Source organism: Ammodytes marinus (assembly GCF_949987685.1).
Source record: "Ammodytes marinus genome assembly, chromosome: 18".
Lineage (NCBI taxonomy): Eukaryota > Metazoa > Chordata > Actinopteri > Uranoscopiformes > Ammodytidae > Ammodytes > Ammodytes marinus.
Window position 1 is genome coordinate 5,158,992 of NC_137222.1, and position 17,040 is coordinate 5,176,031.

At 41.8% G+C, this 17,040-nt stretch overlaps 1 protein-coding gene across 1 annotated transcript in view; it reads left to right on the plus strand.

Moving 5' to 3' along the window:
- Positions 1-17,040, plus strand: part of ap3b1a (adaptor related protein complex 3 subunit beta 1a) — a 56,832-nt gene that overhangs the window by 19,884 nt on the left and 19,908 nt on the right. Inside the window, exons 9-22 of the mRNA XM_080047075.1 lie at positions 681-778; positions 869-923; positions 1,423-1,494; positions 1,628-1,690; positions 2,128-2,260; positions 2,502-2,611; positions 2,973-3,149; positions 4,449-4,635; positions 5,806-5,936; positions 6,176-6,326; positions 6,623-6,800; positions 8,755-8,917; positions 10,500-10,548; positions 10,860-10,963. Of these exons, the coding sequence (XP_079903201.1) occupies positions 681-778; positions 869-923; positions 1,423-1,494; positions 1,628-1,690; positions 2,128-2,260; positions 2,502-2,611; positions 2,973-3,149; positions 4,449-4,635; positions 5,806-5,936; positions 6,176-6,326; positions 6,623-6,800; positions 8,755-8,917; positions 10,500-10,548; positions 10,860-10,963 (1,671 nt within the window). The remainder of the gene's footprint in view (positions 1-680; positions 779-868; positions 924-1,422; positions 1,495-1,627; positions 1,691-2,127; positions 2,261-2,501; positions 2,612-2,972; positions 3,150-4,448; positions 4,636-5,805; positions 5,937-6,175; positions 6,327-6,622; positions 6,801-8,754; positions 8,918-10,499; positions 10,549-10,859; positions 10,964-17,040) is intronic.

Sequence of the window (17,040 nt, forward strand, 5' to 3'; positions counted from 1 at the left end):
CCCCTCCTCAATATTAAAAAAACAACATAGTGAGTGCATATCTCCATCACCCGGGAGCCTCAAGGTCTGTGTCGCCGTGGCAGCAGCGTGAGGACAAATGTTCCCAAATGAAAGTGTTGATGAAAATGTGACATGCTGTGTCTTTACCAGCGCCGGCACGGTGACACGCTCCATCTTAATAGACGGCTTTCATTCCACCCTGCGACGACGGAAAAACACACACACACACACACACACACACGTCCGCCCGCTATTTAAAGCTGCGCTGAAAAATTACATTTTACAACGTCGCATCATGATGAGTGCCTTGTGCAGAGCCGTTATAAATGCACGTGAAGGGATTTTATTTTAGCTGGGGGTAGACATATGGTACGGTAATATATGTGGGCAGTGTTATAGTGAAAATATTAACGCACTTTAAAGTTACACAGTGCTTTTTGAAGTACTAAAAATGTTAAATTAAGGAGGAGTTACATGTAGAGTCCGATAGTTAAAATTGTAAGGTGGTTGAAATAGAAAACCAATAAAATGAGGGTTGGGCACTATGACTATTTGTTTTAGTTTGTTGCCTAATAAATATAAATACATTTTACAAGACAACATTGACTCTATACAATGTTTGAAGAGCGATTCAAATGTGCAGATATTTTAAATCCATTTCATTTCTGTCTGTCTTTCAGGTTGTGATGTCTGTTGCTCAGCTGTATTGGCATTTGGCCCCAAAACATGAAGTCAACATTGTCACCAAGTCACTGGTCAGACTGCTGAGGAGCCACAGGTAACACTGGAATGATGAATGACTGACTATCTTCCCTTAACATATCTCTACGTGTTGTGTATGTCTGAATATCTTTCTCTTTTCCCACAGAGAGGTGCAGTACATTGTGCTTCAGAATATAGCCACCATGTCCATTCAGAGGAAGGTAAGTGTGTGTGTGTGTGTGTGTGTGTGTGTGTGTGTGTGTGTGTGTGTGTGTGTGTGTGTGTGTGTGTGTGTGTGTGTGTGTGTGTGTGTGTGTGTGTGTGTGTGTGTGTGTGTGTGTGTGTGTGTGTGTGTGTGTGTGTGTGTGTGTATGCGCTTGTACATGAATATTTTTGAGGACCAGGTTTTAACTTTTAACCATCAGAGTGAGGACATTTTTGGAAAGTGAGGACATTTTGTCCGGTTCTCACTTTGGGACAGGCCTTTAAAGAAGCTGTTTGAGGGTTAACACTTTGTTTTAAGGTTGAGGTATGAATTAGGTTTATGTTAGGGTTAGTGTAAGGGTTGGGGTTAGGCATTTAGTTTTGATGGTTAGGGTAAAGGGCTAGGGTTAGGGGTTAGGGTTGGGGGGGGGTTAGGGTTATGAATGGTTCACAGAATATGAATAGTGTATTGCATAGATGAAGGCTTTCTAATAACACTGACTTGTCTTCAAACAGGGGATGTTTGAGCCCTACATGAAGAGTTTCTATGTGAGGTCTACAGATGCCACACACATCAAAACACTAAAGGTAACTGCCAGATTATTTATTATTATTTATTTGTCTACAGTAAAGTTTTACCATATAAGTCTGACACTTTACAAAGGGTTATACACTGCACAACCAAAGCCTTTCAAATGATTTCTGAACGACATTTTTGCAGTTGGAGATCCTGACCAACCTGGCCAACGAAGCCAACATCTCCACTATTCTGAGGGAATTTCAGGTTTGTGTTCTTCATGTCTACTTTACCTTTACGGTTAAAGGTGCACTATGTAAATTAGGATGTGTCAGAAAAGTGAACATTTTCATAAGGCTTATTCTCTTAAGTGGATTAACAAACTTCTTCACAGGAAAATTAGATCCCTAGAACTCTGTTTGAAGTTTTAAAGGTGACTGTTTCAATGTTGTTGTTTACAGTCTTACATTTGGTTCCAGGTGCCTGAAAATAATTTTGTATGGATTTAATCATGTTAGAATTATTCAATACTAAGAATTACATGTAGATTAAATATGTTCTGTAAACGTACTGCAGACTCTGCAAATGTAAACAAATCCTCCTCCCCTGAACCTGTATAGTGCACCTTTAAATAAAGGTCAATTAAAATGAATACAGTTAATCATTTTACTTTCTTAACTGTCCTTGTTTTCTTGCTTGTTTAGACCTATGTAAAGAGCCAGGACAAGGCGTTTGCGGCCGGCACCATCCAGGCCATCGGCAGGTGTGCTACCAACATCTCTGAGGTGACTGACACCTGTCTCAACGGGCTGGTGCTGCTGCTCTCCAACAGAGATGGTAAAGAGGCCTTCATAGATTACATATGTCTGCAGTGGACTTTTGTGTCCTACCTTTCTTTTATATATTATACAAGTGCAGCTAAAAAAATGTGAATATAAATAAAAAAGTTCAAATGTTTTCTGTAATTTCATTCAAAAATTCATATATTCCACAGAAAGTGAAACTAATCTAGAATAAAGTTCATTTTCAGAAGGTGAAGAACGGAGCACCTTTTAATATTGCTGTATTGTATTTGCAGAGACGGTTGTGGCGGAGAGTGTGGTGGTGATCAAGAAGTTGCTTCAGACTCAGCCCACCCAGCACTGTGAGATCATCAGACACATGGCCAAGCTCTTTGACAACATCACTGTAAGATCCATCACTGTGTTCATTATACTTTTGATACATTATGTTTTTTGAATTTATTTAGGTTTCGTAAAGTTGTATTTAAGGTGAGAGACTGAACGTGAACATGGTAACATGTTTAACTTATAGATATCGTCATGAAACTTTGCCTGTTGATTACTCACATTAAAACATTCATTTTGCTGTTATAATTTTTTTTCAATATTGTTTGAAATAATATTAAAACATTTCAAAATTGACCAGAGCTTGAAAAAAGAATGTTTTGGCGTACAGTTCCTTACCTAGCTAATATCCCTAGTAACATCTGCTCTCTTTCTCTGACTGGTCGCCCCCCTCCCCCCCCCCCCCCCCCCCCCTCCTGCAGGTGCCCATGGCCCGGGCCAGCATCCTGTGGCTGATGGGAGAGTACTGTGAGCGTGTGCCCAAAATCGCCCCGGACGTTCTGCGTAAAATGGCAAAGAGCTTCACAGCAGAGGAGGACATCGTCAAACTGCAGATAGTCAACCTAGCCGCCAAACTCTACCTCACCAACTCCAAACAGGTACAACACAGAACACCTGTGCCAAGAGACGTTAAGTGTGTTGACCTCTTGGATTAAAGGTACAGTCAGTGATTATGGGGAACACTTGTTGTCAAAATCACTTTCTTCCATAATCAGTTAACATCTCCTCACAATCGGTTATCTGTTTGTACCGTGTGTGCGCTGAAAGGCAATCCAGTGTTAATGCACAGCCTAGGCTCTATAAACTGGTATGTAAACAAAGGGTGGCCACCGCAGCTAGCAACATGCCTGAATACAGAGACTAGGGTGTGTATTGACACTACTGTTTTTTTCAGCGCACACACACAGTACTGATCATGAGGAGATATTCACTGACAACAAGCGTTCTTCAGAAACACTGACTGGTCTCAAAGTACTTAACTATATAAGTATATTAACAGTTTGAATATGGAGTCGTGAATGAGACATCTTTAACGTAATGGAGCGTCTCCTAGCGTAGCTCTGTGTCTACAGGCCCATTCACTTTAGATGTGAGGTGATTGTGGCTTTATGAGCCCAGACGCTGCCTTGTCCCAAACCAGCTCATCATTATACTACACCTCTGGCTCCTCTTAATGTGTCGGGGAGGAGGAGAAACAGTCTAATGCCTCGTTTCCACCGAGTAGAGCGGGACGGGTCGGAGCGGCTCAGAGCGGGACAGCTCGCTTTTAAGAATCTTGGTGGTGTTTCCACCGCCGGCGGGGTTTAGGCTGGACTGCGATAGACACACTCTGTTGTAAAAATCCAGACAAACTGAAAATTGACCAATCGTTCGGGGACGTTTTCTAATTCCAAACTTGCTTTGGAAAAAACATGTCATGTGCTAACAAAAAAACAAATAAGGTCTATCAAGAAATATGGAGACATTTACTATATTTAGTTGAAAATAATCCTTACGGGCCTCTTTCTTATAGGTGTAATGTTCATTGTTTAAATGCCTGTTTGAAATGATTTGTTAGCTTTTAGGGAGGGATTTTCTGTACTGTATAACTTAGTTTATTTGTATACATTGTTTTGTTTTGTCTATTTAATGTTTTTTTCCTGATGATTTTTGATCAAACTAAAAAGATCAACTAATATATTTGTTAGAAAAAAAAATTAAAGTTATGTTATCTAAAGAGCTCTTAGAAGTGCCATGAGTAAAAAGCCCTATATTTTCTACCTCGTACTGCTTTTTATAGTATTTATTCAAATGATTTTTTACTGCGAACTGGAACTGTAAACTAAATTGCCCTTCTTGGGATAAATAAAGCTTTTTCTGATTAACATGTTATATCTTCCACCCACACACACACACAGACCAAGCTGCTGACCCAGTACATCCTGAACCTGGGCAAATACGACCAGAGCTACGACATCAGAGACCGAACGCGCTTCATCCGACAGCTGATCGTGCCCAACGAGAAGAGCGGGGCCCTCAACAAGTACGCCAGACGCATTCTACTGGCCCCCAAGCCCGCCCCCGTCCTAGAGTCTGCCTTCAAAGGTACTAAATACACCTGTAATATGTAATATCAACCTATTATCCCCTTCATTTGAATCATATTAAGCTGTAGGATAGGTTGAAAGTTGGTTATTAAACACCATTCCACTCCGGTAACTCTATCTATTGCACATCTATTGGCCTATATTTTAAGAAGTATGCAAAGTTGATTCAGGCGGTGGTTTTATTATACGCGTGTGTGTGTGTGTGTGTGTGTGTGTGTGTGTGTGTGTGTGTGTGTGTGTGTGTGTGTGTGTGTGTGTGTGTGTGTGTGTGTGTGTGTGTGTGTGTGTGTGTGTGTGTGTGTGTGTGTGTGTGTGTGTGTGTGTGTGTCTGTCTCTGAAGGGCATTTAGGTCAAAACCCTTTTACCTTAGGCTAATGAGATGGGTAAATAATTGAGCTAATGCTTAAACCTTTTTCAGGCACTGAAATGGAAAAAAAGAAATCTCCCTCATTTAGCCGTCTCGTCGTCTCTCCAGAAACTGCCTCATACAACATTAACATTCAGAGGCAGTTTGCAGCGACTGGATGTTTATGGAACGCGTTAACCAGCCCTGTCATTCTTAATATTCACCACTGAATTATTTTTCAGTTTTTTGTCTGTGTGTGTGTGTGTTAGCAAAGCACAGGTTTTAGAGCAAATACCTCCCAAGGCACACACACACACACACAGTCAGGTTACCTTCCTGTGTGTGAGAAGAGTAGCAACCACCAATATGTTTCTACAGGAAAAATACCTTTAAACCATCATCACAATAGTTGCCACTTAAAAGCTTTTTGTCATAATCACTTTTAGTCAAAATCAGTGAATATCTCCTCACGATTATTCGCTACCTGTCAATATTGTGTGCGTGTGTGCTGGTATATCTGGTGTTAATACACAGCCTAGGCTCTGTAAAATGGTCGGTAAAAAAAGTTCCCACTGTAGCTAGCAAGAACTTAAGTGAGTACATAATTACATTCCACAATTATATCTTTTCAACCCAGTCCTTTATAGATTGTCCTAGATAGATAGATAGATAGATAGATAGATAGATAGATAGATAGATAGATAGATAGATAGATAGATAGATAGATAGATAGATAGATAGATAGATAGATAGATAGATAGATAGATAGATAGATAGTTCTATTCTGTCATTTGTTTTCATTTAAAAACCCTCTCCTTTCAGACCGGGACCGTTACCAGCTGGGCACTCTGTCCCACAGTCTGAATGTTAAAGCCTCTGGATACCAGGAGCTCTCTGATTGGCCGGCTGTGGCTCCGGACCAGACTGTCAGAAACGTGGAAGTCATAGAGCCTGTAAGTTGTTATCTCATTTTCATATTTCTACTTCATACGTGTATCAGTCTAACTTTAAAGTGTTGATTCTTCGTCTCTCCACTTTCAGTTTCTCTGTAGGACTTAATGAGGAGTCTGTTCTTATTGTTTGGCCTCCATAGTGGAAATTTAGTATATACTGTATATATATTTATAAAGCTGCAACAAATAAAAGGTTAAACGCATTTTTCCTCTTTTCCCTCCCACTATATCTGCTTTAGGTGCAGGAGTGGGCACCGACAGTTGGGAAAACCAAGACGAAGAAACCCAAGTCTGACAAGTTTTACTCTGACGATGAAGAGGAGAAGGAGGAAGAGGAGGAAGAAGGGTCGGGGAGCAGCAGCAGTGCAGACAGCAGTAGCAGCAGTGAAGGTCTGTCTGTGTGAATGTGAAGGATTTTGATTAATATAATCACAGTGAATTCAGGTTATAGTCCTTTCACGTGTGTGTGTGTGTGCGTGTGCGTGTGATGGCAACTTGAAATATGGGCTTGATTGGCAGACTCCGCAAATAATAACAACTACATCAAGATGGAATTACCTATTGTAAATACATTGAATAATTGCTTATAGCTGAAAAGAAAAATAGTCATTAAAAAATTGCATTTGATTTCATGAAAACACCAGGATTATACCTTTAACAACACCAGTCCTTTTGTTTTGGTGCAGAGTCGGGCAGTGAGAGTGAGGAGGAAAGCAGTGAGGAGTCAGAGAAAACCTCCAGTGATTCTGGACAGAGCTCCAGCGGATCAGAAAAGAGTTCCACTGAGTCTGAATTAGAACAGAAGAAGAAGAAAAAGACCAAGAAGGCACCAACGAAGAAGAGCAAACCCACTGCTGCCAGCAGGTGAACTGCACTACCACACTCATTTCTCTTCCAAGTGAATCTATGTGTCCAGATGTTACACATTTTCTTTTAACTGTGTGTGTGTGTGTGTGTGTGTGTGTGTGTGTGTGTGTGTGTGTGTGTGTGTGTGTGTGTGTGTGTGTGTGTGTGTGTGTGTGTGTGTGTGTGTGTGTGTGTGTGTGTGTGTGTGTGTGTGTGTGTGTGTGTGTGTGTGTGTGTGGAGGAAATAATATAATCTGTAAGCGTATATACAGTAACTTTTGTACTGTAAAAACACACTCTCTCTTCATGACACACACACACAGCCCCACACACACACACACACACACACACAGCAACACATCAGGCTGGCAGAGCTGCTAGAATATCGTTAGTGTGACTTCCATTAACAAGCTAATCAGGGAAAATTTTCCTGCAGTAGCGTAACCCACATTTACATGGCTAATGCATAATGACTTTTGATTGGTCATTTAGCTGCCTGGTGTTAGCAATGAATGAGATTCGAGTCATTTATTACAGAATATGCTCACATACATACACACACACACACACACACACACACACACACACACACACACACACACACAGACGCAGACTCTCTTTCTCATTCTCTCTCCTACACACTGGCGCACTCTGTTTCTTGTGCTCTCTGTACTTCATTTACATACACACACAGACACACACACACACACACACACACACACACACACACACACACACACACACACACAGAATGTACCTGATTTTGCTGTGTGACAGGGCGCCGGCTGACCCTGTTCTCTCCATTAGACTGTATAATTAGTGCAACTCACCCCAAGTGCGCACACACACACACACACACACACACACACACACACACACACACACACACACACACACACTCATACACACACAGTAATTAGAGGCAGCTCACCCCAGTGCTTCCACAACAAACACAGCATAATGCCCTCATTACGGCCCAGTCATTTCAGGCGGGAGCCTAATCAGGCCCACAGTGATTTATATCACTTTTTTCCTGTTCGCAAGCAAATGAAATCTGTAGGCCAAATTAATACTGGCTTTTCATCATCGCCCCAAGTTAAGAAGCCAGTTACCGTCACAATTCCCCTCATTAATTTAACGGCTAGAAAGTCCCAGGCAGGCGGCAGTAAACACTCATTATCAGGACAAATTGAAGAGGGACGGAGCGAGAGTGAAAGAGAGAGGAGAAGGATTTAGAGAATTGTTTTGAGTGAATGCAACATTGAATTTTGAATTAACTTCACAAACAAACAAAGAAACAACTAATTTGATTGTTGTTGTTCTGACCGGTGCCGAGCTGAAGCTTTCAGATATCAACAGTTTGCCTAGCCTGGTGATTTTGAGACAATTTGAAATAGGTTATTTTTTTATTAGTGAAAATGTTGTGGTGAAAACTTGGTAATGTTTCACTTAAAAGGTACAGTGTGTAGGGGATTGGAGTTTTTCAGAACAGACATGGTAGAAATGGAATATAATATTCATAACAATGTTTAAAAAAAAATGAAATTTATTTGTACTACCTTTTAGAATGAGCCTTTTATATCTACATAGGTGCAGAGCACACCGCCATGTCTCTACAGTATCACAGAACAGACTTATTTAACGACATTTAACATCCTTACACGTTCTATATATAGTGTGCGTCCTGGCAAAATGCACCTGTTGGAAGACGAAAAATAAGTACTATAGAATAAATAACTAAATACATCTTCACCTCATCACTTGATATTGTGGAAAGACTTGAGAAAGTGGTGGATGATGCCATCTTTAGTTCCTAGCTTCTTGTCCTTGGATCCCACCATAGCTTCTGTAAATTCATCCGAAACGGCAGGAGCGTTGCATTCTAAAACTCTATCATTACACACAAAGTAAATAGGCAGTGCTGTTATTTGGACTATTACTTGTGTTGATATTTTGTCATCTTGTGTTCCAGTGACTCAGATGAGAACGGTAACGGTCCTGTAGCTCAGGCCAGCAGCTCGTCAGCAGAAAGCTCCTCCGGATCAGAGTCAGACTCCGAGGATTCTGATTCAGACTCACAAACACCACAGAAGAAGAAGACAACCAACGCTGCCAAACCAAAACCAAAAGCCAAGGTGACGTCATGATTTAGTTTTGGTCTTTAGTTAAAGGTGCACTATGCAGTTTCAGGGGAGGGGGATTTGTTTACATTGGCAGAGCCTGCAGTTAGTTTACAAAACATATGTTTCTCTACATGTAATTCTTAGTGTTGAATAATTCTATCATCATAAATCAACGCTAAATTATTTTGAGGTACCTGGAACCAAACGTAAGACTAGAATATGTTTGTAGACAAAACCTGCTGTTGTAAACGACAACAGTGAAACAGTCAATTTTCAGCTAGCAGGGATCTAATTTTTTTCTAAGTTTGTTTATTCAGTTATGAGAATATACCTTTAGACAAGGTTCACTTCTCTGACACACACAAAGTTACATAGTGCAACTAAAAAGATAGAAAGAAAAAAGAAAACTTCAGAAAAAGTGTATTGCCAGGTATGTTCACAGACACAAGGAACTTGCATAACAATAAACATACTATAAGATAAGTTGAATATTGTTAAATATAGATACAACTATTCAATTTAAAAATGTAAAGAGAGATATGTGCCATGTGTTATAAGGTTAAACACATGCATTAGTGGCACTGTAATGTACAGCCTGAGCCCATATTCATTTAGAAAAAAATCATATCTACAATATATCATATGGAAACCAGAGTGGAATATGATATTTTTGTTAACAGGGTAATTGAGGAACTGAGTATGAAGACCATATTCTCTCTGGGAAATCACAATTTATTGTATATTTGCGGATATAATTCTACTCTTCTGTTATCCTCTTTATTTCAAATTCAAATTCGTCCGCCCCCCGCCGTCTTTTATTCTTACCTGTTAATGCTCATCACAATATCTCTCACCCTCCCTTTACCTCTTTGCCTCACTATGAAATTCTCATTTCCAACAGTTTTTCATTTGGACATGGTCTATGAATTATGCATATCTCTCTCGCTCTCTCTCTCTCTCTGTCCCTCTTGTTCTCTCTTGTTCTCTCTCTCTCTCCCTCCCTCCCTACTAGTTTGCCATTTACTAACACAGTTTCCGTCTCTATATTACCATCACCAATTGAAGATGTGATAAGATACGGCCGCTAACTTTATATTGTTTGTTTTCACTCTCAATCCTCACCACCTCTCCTCTGTGCTGGTGTTGTGTTTGCTGAGCGTATGCAGAGTGGGATTTTATGGTTCTTTATGTGACGTGAATGGAACCTTGGTTGGTTAGGGAGGCCGTGGAGAAAGGGTGATAAAAGAAAAAGCGCTCGTACGTTTAAATGCCTTTTTATTGAGCCTGTTGCGGTGAGAGCCCTGTTGTAATTCCCACAAGTCAACAGCTGACAAGCCCGCCTCACGTGTGTGTGTGTGTATCGGTTTTGACACACACACACACACACTACACTGTGTGCTTGGCTGGTCATTGAAATTTCCTGACGTGTTACATATAAATGCAAAGGAATGTGTCACGTTTTGTTTGAGAGACACTGTCAGCAAAAATTTAAACATTTCACCGATTGAACAGCACGTCACACAACTGTCATTTTTATTGCTGGGACTTCTTCTTCTGTGGTGCTCGTCATAACGCTGCTGTGTTTGTTTTCTAGGTGGAAGTGAAGTCCAAAAAGGAAGTTTCATTACTGGATCTAGACGACTGTAAGTGTATTTGCACTTTCCTACATTTACTCCATAGTGGTTTAAAGGTGTAGTCAGCAAATCTGGAGAAAGCTTTTTGTCCAAATTTCGTTTTCCAATATTTCCTTGCTATCTGCTAACTGTCCGTACTTACGATGTGCTAGCTGTCCGTAAATCTTGTGTCAATACACCGCCATATGCTCTATTAACTGGTATATAAATAAAGGGGGGGCCATCGTAGCTGTTTACAGGGCCTACTAGGCTGTGTATTAACACATTCCTTACGATTGTGATTCACTGATTTTTAATGTTTTCTTTGGCTGTTTTCTTAGTTTCTCCTGCTCCCACAAACGCACCTACTGCTATGGTCGTTTCTTCAAGTCTGCTGTCCGACCTCGAAGGCCTTTCCCTATCCAACATCTCCTCCACAATGCAGGTTGGTACACTGTGTGTGTGTGTGTGTGTGTGTGTGTGTACTTGTACATGTATGTTTTGTGAGGTACAGTTTCAGCTTTAAATCATCCGAATGAGGACATTATTGGAAGGTGAGGACATTTTGGCCGGTTCTCACTTCGGGACAGGCCTTTAAATGAGCTGTTTGAGGGTTAGCACTAGGTTTTAAGGTTCAGGTAGGGTTAGTGTAAGGGTTAGGGTTAGGTTAAGAGGCTATGGAATGTCTTCTGTCCATGAATGCCCTCACAAGTATAGCCTTACAAACTTGTGTGTCTGTGTCTGCATTAGAAAAACACACCGTATGCCATTCCCTTTATCAGAGTGTGTTGAGAGCCGATGTCCCGTTCTGTCAGCAGCAGCGGCCGCAGCGTATAGGAGCCGGTGAAATGAACTGAGCCTCTCTCCCTGGTGGAACATTTCTTGCTCCAGACGCTAAAACTATTGACCTTTTCCTGCCTTCCTATATTTATAGCCGTAGTCAGGACAGAACGCACTGCTATCCCCTGTTTCCTCTATCTCTTATACAGTCTGTCTTTTCATAGCAATGGCTGTCTCTGGCTCTTCCACACCCTTGAACCCTATTTCTTCCAAAGCGCTCCGTTCTCTCTCCTCCATTCTGTCACGTTCCATCTCTCCCTGTCAGATGTTGTGTCCCTTGTGTGTCTTGTGCCTTGTGTATATGTGATGGTTGACCTTTGATAGTGTGACGGCTACTTTCTCTCCTCTGTGTGTGTGAGAGCGTCTGTGTATTTTGTATCTTGTCTGTTTCCCCCCCCCCCAAGGGACTCTTGGGAAATGTCCAGACCATTCTCTGTGCTGTTGCTGTGTCTATATTGTGTCTCTCATAGCCAACTTGGGACAGTGGCTATCACTGCTGTTTGAAGATTTTAAATCATGATATTGAATAATTGTAGTTTTTAACATGTTTAGCATTAACACAGGTGTCTGACACGTGCTTTTATTTTTCAATTAAATTAAATTTGATCTATTTAGGTGTTTTGCTATATTTTAAAGGTGCAATGTGTTAAGGGAATGTTGTACTACTTTGTGTTTGTATTAGTATCAGACTCTTATATATACAGTATCTCACAAAAGTGAGTACACCCCTCACATTTCTTCAAATTTTTCTTTATATCTTTCCATGGGACAACACTGAAGAAATGACACTTTGATACAATGTAAAGTAGTCAGTGTACAGCTTGTATAACAGTGTAAATTTACTGTCCCCTCAAAATAACTCGACACACAGCCATTAATGTCTAAACTGCTGGCAACAAAAGTGAGTACACCCCTTAGAAAAAATTTACAAATTGGGCCCAAAGTGTAAATATTTTGTGTGGCCACCATTATTTTCCAGCACTGCCTTAACCCTCTTGGGCATGTAGTTCACTAGAGCTTCACAGGTTGCAACTGGAACCCTTTTCCACCCATTTATGACAGCATCACAGAGCTGGTGGATATTAAAGACCTTGCGCTCCTCCACCTTCTGTTTGAGGATGCCCCAAAGATGCTCAATAGGGGTTAGGTCTGGAGACATGCTTGGCCAGGCCATAACCTTTACCCTCAGCTTTTTTAGCAAGCCACTGGTCGTCTTGGAGGTGTGTTTGGGGTCGTTATCATGTTGCAATACCACCCTGCGGCCCAGTTTACGAAGGTTGAGTGCACGTGGTCAGCGTCGTACACAGAGGTTGGCTTTGGAAAATAGACGTATGAGTGCTGCCAGCATTGCTGAAGGGCTTGAAGGGGTGGGGGGTCAACCTGTCAGTGCTCAGACCATACGCCGCACTCTGCATCATACTGGTCTGCATGGCTGTCATCCCAGAAGGAAGCCTATTCTAAAGATGATGCACAAGAAACCCCACAAAAAGTTTGCTGAAGACAAACAGACTACGGACATGGATTACTGCAACCATGTCCTGTGGTCTGATGAGACCAAAATACATTTATTTGGTTCAGATGGTGTTAAGAGTGTGGAGCGGCAACCAGGTGAGGAGTACAAAGACAAGTGTGTCTTGCCTAGAGTCAAGCATGGTGGTTGGAGTGTCATGGTCTGGGGCTGCATGAGTGCTGCCAGCACTGGGGATCTACAGTTCATTGAATTCTAACATGTACTGTGACATACTGAAGCAGAGCATGATCCCCTCCCTTCATAAACTGGGCCGCAGGGCAGTACTGCAACATGATAACGACCCCAAACACACCTCCGAACGACCACTGGCTTGCTAAAGAAGCTGAGGGTAAAGGTTATGGACTGGCCAAGCATGTCACCAGTCTTAAACCCTATTGAGCATCTTTGGGGCATCCTCAAACGGGAGATGGAGGAGCGCAAGGACTCTAATATCCACCAGCTCCTTGATGTCGTCATGAATGGGTAGAAGAGGGTTCCAGTTGCAACCTGTGAAGCTCTAGTGAACTACATGCCCAAGAGGGTTAAGGCAGCGCTAGAAAATAATGATGGCAAAACAAAAAATTGACACTTTGGGCCCAATTTGGAAATTTTTTCTTAGGGGTGTACTCACTTTTGTTGCCAACAGTTTAGACATTAATGGCTGTGTGTCGAGTTATTTTGAGGGGACAGTAAATTTACACTGTTATACAAGCTGTACACTGACTACTTGACATTGTATCAAAGTGTCATTTATTCAGTGTTGTCGCATGGAAAGATATAATGAAATATTTGAAGAAATGTTAGGGGTGTACTCACTTTTGTGAGATACTGTATATATACAGTATATACTGTATATATTCCATAGTGCTAAATGTTGCTCAAGGCATCTTAATTCAAAAGAACTAACTTTTTATTGTAAACTATTTATTTACATGCATTCAGACACATGCCTTTCAACCAGCTCACACTAGTGTCCTAGCTCCGGTGCTGTATACGGTCAAAGCTTTATGGCGAATTAGTTACTCTATATTCTGAGTCGGCCCGCCTGTCAGTCAGTTTGATTGACGGCTGCTCTCAGACCAGCGTTTATGCAGCGCTAGTCTTGTTAGCCATTCGCTCCTCCTCAGGTGAAGGCCACGCAGTAATACAGAATAGAAATGCAGATTAGAATCCAGGGAACTTTTTTTTTTCTCGCACATCAACATCTGATTTAGAGTCAATTCTATGCATAAATACATGATGGGGCGTCGGGGATTCACAGACAAGGGTAAATAACCTCACCTTTTGTACACACACACACTCACTCACACACACACACACACACACACACACACACACACACACACACACACACACACACACACACACACACCCTCTGGAACACACACGCACTCCTTCCCTCACACACACTCTTTTCCTCACACACACACACACGCGGCTGGCCCCTGTGTCATTTCTATTTCTCAGCAATCTGCCCACAGAGGCGAGCGAGTCTGTCTCAGCTGAGCGGCTCGGGCCCTTTTAGAGAATTACTGCATGGTTATCAAAGGCATTTAGATTAACCCCGGTCACTGTCTCTGACCCGCCACCTCCTCCTCTGCATGCTGGCGCTCTCTCTCTAATAACATTTTGACATTAGGATCTCTCACAAAATGCCTTCTTAAATCCCTACCCCCTAGACCTGAACCTCTTCCGTCCGGTGTCCGCGTGCGTGTGTGTCCGTGTGTGTCTGTCCGTGTGTGTGTGTGTGTGTGTGTGTGTGTATATGTGTGCGCGTGTGTGCGGCGGTGCTTTGCTGAGGCTGATAACTTTTCATTCATAATTAGCGCTCGGCGAATGGGATCTACGTTAGGTGGAAATTGAACTGTCAGCGGAGGGGCGCGGGCCGTTTGACCCCATCACACCCAAGAGGGGGCCATCATAATTTGTTCATTTGGTGTCCATCAGGCGGGCGCCAAATAACCCTACCCCCTCCCCCTTCTTTGACCCCCACCCCCCCCTCCCTCACCTCGTATAGTGGGCGCTCTGGGTTCACGTCTAATTATGAATCAGCAGAAAAGACCCCGAGTGTGCGCCCGCGAATATAGCCAAACACCCCGTTGCCCTCCCAAAACCTAGCGCTGTCACTCAAACGGAGGAGATTGCCTCTTAAGTAGGAATAAATGCCCACAAAGAACAAGAGGCAGTCAGGGCAGTGGAGCGGGCCCATACAGCAAGTGGATGGTTTGTGTTTTAATGTCCGCTGTTTCAGCATTTCCCTCTTATTGGTTTGTTTTAGTAACAAATGTGAGGTTTTTGTTGTTGAGGTGTTTTTGTCCCTGTTAGTACATATTTGTAGGGCTGAGCGATAACAGTAATTGAACTTTAATCTCAATTACAATTTTGACTTCCAACATCCACTTTTACAAGATAATATTAATATATTGTAGTTAATTAGCACTTTTCTAGGGAACTCAAAGTCGCTTAAAGATGTTTTTAAGTCTTTGAACCAGGTGACGTTTTTATTTCACAGATGAACTATATTTATTCACGTAAATCCATTGTTAGTGTTGCAACTAAATTATATATTATATATAAAATTTTAATAGAACTAACGATTCATTGATTGAGAAAATAATCAGCGGATTAACTCGTGATTAAAATAATCATTAGTTGCCATATTAGTTATATTAAATACCATGCTAACAAAGAAACTGTTGCAAGGTTGTAAAAAAAAATCTTAGCAAAGCTACATGAAGGACAATACAGATTCTGAATAACTCTCATCTATTATTGCTAATTTTTTTCTTTAATGAAAAATTTCTAAATTAATCATTTCAGAAAACCTAATTTACTGACAAATTGGCATTAAATGAAGTAACCTCTGTGTATACGCAGCTGTAGAGAGAGACTCCTTGTTATACATTAAAGTAGTTTAAGAATGACCGTAGTAACATTTATTTAATTCAATTTGCCGTCAAGGTCTTTTGTGACGGCCCCTCAATTAATTGTCATCTCCTGACTTGAGGGGGGACAATTAAGGACCCCCTAAAGTCAAACACATGTCCCCTTACCTTTTAGTCCACACAACTCTTCTAGTAGAGCATAATCAAATCCTGTCTGGCGTCTGAAAAACAGAAATGGATTTTCAATATATTATACCCCCATACATCTCTGTACTCCCCACACCACCACTTTCCACTTTAAATTGGCCTTTCTTCTGTTTTGCACACGGCACTACACAAGGCTATATACCCCAGCTACGACGGTTAGCTAGCCCCCATTTCTTTTTGAATATGTCAGCTGGATTTTCAGGTCATTTGCCAGAGAGAGAGAGAGAGAGAGGATGCTAGGAGCGTAGCGTCCGGGGGAACTGAAGGTGACTGGTGTCTTGTGTCATCCATCATGGTAGCTTCCTTTAAGTTGATGCATAATAGGGCCTCTCAATCAACTTCCCTACCTCATTGTCACCCTCCCCAAAAAAAAAATGGTTGACTAGACTGACAGAGAAGTCAAGGTTGTCAAGGTTACATCCCTCTTCTTCTTCCTCTTATTTACACTTGAGGCCGTGTGTTATGGTCTCGGGACAACAACAATGGATGGAGGAGTGAGTGAGATAGTGAATGAATGAAAGGGCCTTTATTTTTTTTGCGTGGGCCGTTATATAGTGTCAAGCGTTAACTGTCCACTGTGTCAAATTGGTGATAATAAGCAGTTTGAAAGCCCTCCCGCGTGTCCGTGTCTCTCTCTATCCCAGACACGGGACCTTGAAAGCAGGGGGATATGTGTGTGTCAGGGAGGTAAATCTCTTTGTTGTGATGTTGCCGGTTGCCAAACATTATGGTCGGCTTTATCGACAGCGACTGCTCTGACACATCCAAAAGTGGGCCGATAAATTTAAGCTAGAGGGGGGCTTGGTGGTTTGGCGTGACGGGCGCCGGCTAGGACGTTTGATACAGCGACAAATGTTTGTTTGACCTCCTTTTATATACTAGACGCTCGGGCTGTCCGCTGCTGCTCCTATCACACACACACACACAAATGCACACACACAAATTCACACAGACACATCCGTACGTCCCCTTGACAGGACAGTTTATTCTGTATCTAATTTGGCAGGTTATTGTTTGAAAATGTTTTATATACTGTGTGCCGATATGATACCCAAACTGAGCCCTCGAGACTATTTACCC